Source organism: Monopterus albus, unplaced genomic scaffold (genome assembly GCF_001952655.1).
Source record: "Monopterus albus unplaced genomic scaffold, M_albus_1.0 scaffold41.1, whole genome shotgun sequence".
Taxonomy (NCBI): domain Eukaryota; kingdom Metazoa; phylum Chordata; class Actinopteri; order Synbranchiformes; family Synbranchidae; genus Monopterus; species Monopterus albus.
Window position 1 is genome coordinate 19,656 of NW_018127921.1, and position 6,473 is coordinate 26,128.

The following is a 6,473-nucleotide window of genomic DNA, read 5'->3' on the forward strand; positions in this document are numbered from 1 at the left end:
CCCTACCTCAAAGGGAGCTCCCCACCACCCTGTGGAGAAAGCTCATTTCGGCCACCTGTATCCGAGATCTTGCTCTTTCAGTCATGACCCAAAGCTCATGACCATAGGTGAGAGTTGAAACGTAGATCGACCGGTAAATCAAGAGCTTCACCTTACAGCTCAGCTCCTTCTTCACCACGACAGACCGGTACATCGACCGCATTACTGCTGAAGCTGCACCGATCCGCCTGTCAATCTCCCGTTCCATCCTTCCCTCACTCGTGAACAAGACCCCAAGATACTTGAACTCCTCCACAAGATTAATTCATTGGTTTAATATACCCACAGCACCACAGGGTGCAATTAATTAATCTGATTAATTAAAGGGAGTTTTTCCTCCCCACTGTCGCCAAGTGCTTGCTCGAGGGGGATTTGTTGGGTTTTCCCCCCTGTAATAATAATAACAGTAAGATCTAGATCTTACTTTGTAAAATGTCCTGAGATGACTTCTGTTGTGATTTGGCGCTATACAAATTTGATTTCATTTGAAATGTTTCACAGTTCAGCAAGACAAACTCTGAATTCCTGCCTAAAAGATGACTTACCCTGAAATGAAGATTTTCAACAGAATGCCACAATCCAGCCCACCTCGAGCCAGCTGAGAACAGGATTCAGCGAGAAAACCTTTGACTTTTATTCACATCAAGAGCTTAACCAATTATGTTTTTAATCAGTATGATCATTTTAGATTGATGTTTAGAAATAGTAGTTGATTTATTTAGATTGTAAGCCAATCAAGACAATTATTGATGGTTTTAATGTTATATCTTGCTGCTTGCTGCTGTGCTGTAACCTTTTTAACCTTCTATATAAAATTCCTGAAAGGGATTAATACTCTGTCTTTGAGTATATTGGGATGCTATTAATATTCTTCTGATTTTAGTGGGTTTACACTTTTAAGTGGTAATGTTAAAGCTGCACATACAGGCACACAAACATTATAATGAGTGTTTGATATTACACAACAATTCACAGTGTTGACAGTAGTTCAGCTTGTGCCCTGGCTGCTGTCAGCGTAACTTGGCCACCCGTCTGTCTGGATGTCTCCTGATGCATCAGCATGTCTCTCAAAAGTGGGGTCAGAGCATCCCATCATTCACTCTCACAAACCACAGGAGCAGCACATATGTCACCACAGCCTGGATGACTGAGATCGCCATATGTCGTGGGTCATGGCATCACCCTTACCCCTAAAACATGGCAATACACACTCCACAGGAGCAGGATTTTACCTGGTAAGAAATATGTGTGAGACATGAACTAATGACATTATAGTCACTCTGCCTCAGAGGAGAGGAGAGTATTCTTTGCTGTGTAGTGGATAAATAACTTCCCTCATCAACATGGTAACATGCTGCTTAGCTTGTGTTACAGTGCTGGCAGTCCATTCGCTAGCCTGACCACAACCTGCTTTGCTTTCTATATCAGAAGTTTCCCAAGGAGAAGAGGACAGTTACAAACAATCCTAAGACCATTAATGGAAACTTTAACAGAGGAAAATAACTTGATGGCAAACATAGATAATCTGAAAAAAATAAAAATACTCACAAATAAGACAGAGCTCCTGGTGTCCTGTGTCTCAGCTCAGCCATCTCCCAAAAGGCTCGACTTGTTGCCCACTATCAGACTAGCATATCAGCAAAACACTGAGCAACTGGACAAATGGAGCATTTTTGTCTGACAAACACCATGTGATAAACTAATGAATGGTCAGTGTTGCATGAGAAAAGCTTTGCAGTGAGAACAGTGCACAAGTCCAATAGAGCTGGAGATATTGATTTTATTGTTTTACATTTCCACAATACAACATTTTCAGTTTGAGACAGTCAAAAAAAAAAAAAAAGAGAAATACTAAATCAAAACAACCACACATACATATAATTTAATCTGGAAACCTCATATACATACAGTGCAGCGTCTGGAATTCTATCACCCATTCTTGAATCCATGGCAGAAGAATAACAAACATTCGATGTGACATCAATAAATTAAACATGTAAGGTCATGTACAGCTTTGTTACTAGGCATTTCTCTGTGACTGGTTGGAGCAGACACCCATTAGCAACACATTGCTCCAAGCAACTTATATTGTGGGGTAGAAGTTAATGAAGCTGTGAAAACTGTGACAGATTCCTCAGAGGACAGGTGGTTCAACATCCAGGCAATCAGCCAATCCCGTCACCCTGAACTGATCAGTGTAAACTGAGACCCCTGAAAGGGAGCCGCAGAGACAACCAGTCATTGCAGCTGTACGGTACCCGGGTTCTGTAAAGTTCAGCTGCAGCATTTGTCACATCCCTTAATGCACAGAAAAATACAGCAACACATCACACAAACACAATGCGTCTCTTTTGGATCGGAAAATTTGTTTCACAGACAGATGAGTGACGTCTTTCACAAGACAAAAATAAAAAAATGAATGGAGAGAGTTTTCCTCTAATACAGTGGAGCCAATTAGTCCATAAACCTGCGATTTGGGTTGGCACCGAAGAGAGCCACTCGGATTTCAGGCATCATCTGCAAACACAGAAACTCATGGTCTATGCAAAGTAAAAAAAACAAGTGACTGATGCCTGACATAAAAGAAACTGATTATAATAATTACAGCTACAAGTATGAGTCAAGTAATCAATACATCCATCAAAAGAGCTTTGTCATTTTTCAAGCAAAAAATCCCAAGTCCCAGATTCTCAAACCTGGTAATGTGTTAGTTTTCTTTGTCTTACATTATAAAATATTTAATATTGTTAATTATATATAATCAGTTGGTCTGACAAAACAACACAGTTTTCTGAGACTAAATGATTCTTCAAATCAAGAAAATAACCAGCTAAGCTTTTTAACTTATTCATCCTGGAAGGTCTTATTGAGGATAACTAATATATGTCAGAAGATCTAAGTTTAAAGTTTGGGTAGCGTGACAGATAATCTCATTTTGTGAAAAGCAAATTTAACAACTGCGCTTCTTATTTACAAGTTGAGCCAGTCACTGTTTAACCTGAGCAAATACAAGGCAAATGCTGTGTCTCAAGGCAAATATTGGAGAGAGGATGGATTCAGGGTGTGAGAAAAAGTCCATTTATTTTGAAAAAAGATTGGAAAATGGTTTTACTCACTGTGGGGCCCTGAAGATTTATGACAGCATGGTCTGACACCCCGGGTAAACTTCATTTAACTTGTATACTGATGTTCCATATGAATGCTCGTCCATTTAATTGTGTATTATCAACAAGATAATTCAATTTAAGACTTGATGGCAGTTAGCCTAAATGGGTTGTTTTTTTGTATTTGTTTAAAATAACTTTAGAGAAATCGATGTGTTATCGATGGATAGAAGTACGGATCTACCTGTAGGTAGTGATGGCTGATCGAGGCTTTGTTGAAGCTTCGACACAGTGTTCACAAAAATGGTTCATTACTGGAGGCTTCAATGACACAGCGCTCCAGTAGGACATCTAGTGGTCAATAAAATGAAGTGCAATCAAGACGTGTCATTGGTTCATGGATTTTTTGGGATTTGATTCGCCATGCATATTCCTGTTCAACTACACTACATGGTTGTATGGTTTCAAGATCACAGTAAAATATTAAATAAACATGAACTCATGTTTCTTATTTGGCATGTCTGATTGTAACCCTATATACTCTTCACTTATATTTTTGATCTTCACTTATATAAACTTTCTGATCGTGGACTGAGGGCGGTGATGGTCAAGTTGATGAAAGAGAAAGATAAGGCAAACATTCTGCAGCAAGCGAAGAAGCTTAAGGGAACTAATATTTACATCAATGAAGATTACCCCGAGTCTGTGAGGAAGAGAAGAAGAGAGTTGATGCCGATGTTAAGAGCGGCTAGGGTGAGAGGAGAAATCGCTTTTCTGCAATACGACAAATTAGTGACCCGACCTCGGAACCAGAGTCCTGGACCCATGACCAGCACGCCGAGGCAAGGAGAGTATGAAGGGGCCACTGGACCCTCAGCGGTGTGAAGAAACATGCAGGTATATTGATATCTTTTTAGTTTTCACCTACACTTTAAAAGTCTTCATCTGAAAGCACTGGTTTGGTTGGCGCAGTAAAAACAACATTTTCCTGTCTGGTTTTCTAATATAAAATATGAAGAATATTTAATTTGACTGATGAGGGTCATTATTATAAAGATAGTGTTTTTGTTTGTTTGGTAAGTACATGTTAAGTACATCTTGTCAGTCAGAATGAAATATCCTGATGTAGAGTACTTTGAAAAGTGCACTCATATGTCATCATAAACCACATTATTATGATTTACCATTTAGATTCATTCTGAAGATGTTAGATATTACCAGGCATCTGAGGAAAAGTACAACCGGGTCATGTACAAACAAATGTTTTCTTTTTCACAGATTTGACACCACATAAAAAAGAAGACAGTTAAAAAAAGGGGAAGTGGCAAATTTACTGAATCTCAAAACTCAAAACTGCTTTGTGTGGTCACACAGCTTTCTCCTTCCCATTTTTATTCAACCACCAAACCTACAACTGCTTTTAAGAGAAGCACATTAAATCACATTTTTGACCATCTTTCCCACATTTTCACACCGACTCATCTATCTGGGTGAAACAGACCAAAATGCCACTGAAGCAAAATGACATGTTAAACATGACGACCAACGTTTACCATCCAACCTGACAGCACTGGAGAGGATCTGCAAGGAGGAATGGCAGAGGATCCCCAAATGCAGGTGTGAAAAACTTGTTGCATCATTCCCAAAAAGACTCATGGCTGTATTAGCTCAAAAGGGTGCTTCTACTAAATACTGAGCAAAGGGTCTGAATACTTATGACCATGTGATATTTCAGTTTTTCTTTTTTAATAAATCTGCAAAAATGTCAAAAATTCTGTGTTTTTCTGTCAATATGGGGTGCTGTGTGTACATTAATGAGGAAAAAAATGAACTTAAATGATTTTAGCATATGGCTGCAATATAACAAACAGTGAAAAATCTAAGGGGGTCTGAATACTTTCCGTACCCACTGTACCTCGTACAGGTCTCTAGTTCTTAAGTACTCTGTTTTATCCCTCTTTATCTTATTTCAATGAACATTCCTTTGTCTGCATTGTTTACTGTCTGTTTACACTGCTTATTCTGCATTGTTTGTACTGTTTGTTGATGTTAATACTGCTACTTTGTTATATTACACAGCCTTATGCTGGTCTACTCTTTGCACATTGAGAGCCGATGTACCAGAGTCAAATTCCTTGTGTGTCCGTCACACCTGGCTAATAAAGCTGATTCTGATTCTGATTAACCAGGAATTCCTGAGATTAAAAATCTCTGAGTGTCCTCACCAAGTTAAGTGGTCACAGTGAGGTACATTATAAAAACAGAGAACAAATATATTCTCAAAGACAACCTAAAGTGGTATTTAAAATCAAACTATACAGAAGTTTAAACTATCATTAAACATTATGACTGGTTATCACTGCCTCTTTTATGTCTGCTGGTCACTTATACACTGTTGAGCAGTTTTTTCCTTTGTCTCCATCTGGTGACAACTGATGTTGTTTGCAACTCCTCACATGCAAAGTTGAGTAGCATGAGAGCTAGGGCTGGGCGATATGGCAAAAATGTAATCTCGATAATTTCTTTTCCCATATTGATCGATAACAATATATTTTTCGATATATAAACTGTTAATGCTGCCAGCTTTCAAAGAGTATCCCAAGTATGAAGCCACAAAAATTTGAGGATCCATTAGTTTAAAAATTAAGACAACTTACTAAAATAAATTAAAAACTAAAAGTTGTAACAAAAGAAGGTAAATTAGAGTAAACGTGCAGTGCAAGTAAACATAAAACTGTTGTAAACATAATTTGTAAGTAACACAATTACAGTTTTTTCTTTTCCAGAAAGACAAGTCTGTCTACATCACCTGGCTTTAAGAGGTAGATTAAATGTGGTAAATATAAAAAGTATACAACTAGAAACTTCACACAATTTGTCAAACTTTTACATTTTTTGTGTCAGGAACACTAGACTGTCAACCGTGTCTGGATTTAAGAGGTGGTGCAAAAATGTGCAAAATGTAAACATATTTAACATATGTTCAACTTATTCATCAGAATCTGTAAAACACAACAACTTTTTTTTGAAGACCAGTCTCAGTCTGTCAACAATGCCTGGCTTTAAGAGGGAAATTAAATGTGCAATAAAACTATAACATAAGACTATAACATTTCTAGCCAGTGCACATATTTTGTAAAAGGTTTACAGATGTTTTGCCAGAAAGACTAATCTGTCCACTGTCTGGCTTTAAGTCTGCCCTGTTGCAGGATGCAATATTACCCCCTGTGCTAAAAGCATGCTCTGAGTCTGAGGGTGAGCTTGTGGCAGGAATGCCGGGGGAATGGTTGGGCAGGAGGCCTACTCTGGGCGAAGTTGGTGACTTACACT

At 38.3% G+C, this 6,473-nt stretch overlaps 1 protein-coding gene across 2 annotated transcripts in view; it reads right to left on the minus strand.

Moving 5' to 3' along the window:
- Positions 1 to 1,839: 1,839 nt before the first annotated feature.
- Positions 1,840 to 6,473, minus strand: part of LOC109959930 (V-type proton ATPase subunit E 1-like) — an 11,706-nt gene continuing 7,072 nt past the window's right edge. For both annotated transcript variants that reach the window (XM_020599697.1, XM_020599698.1), the window contains exon 10: positions 1,840 to 2,556. In XM_020599697.1, the coding sequence (XP_020455353.1) occupies positions 2,494 to 2,556 (63 nt within the window). In that variant the 3' untranslated portion in view covers positions 1,840 to 2,493. The remainder of the gene's footprint in view (positions 2,557 to 6,473) is intronic.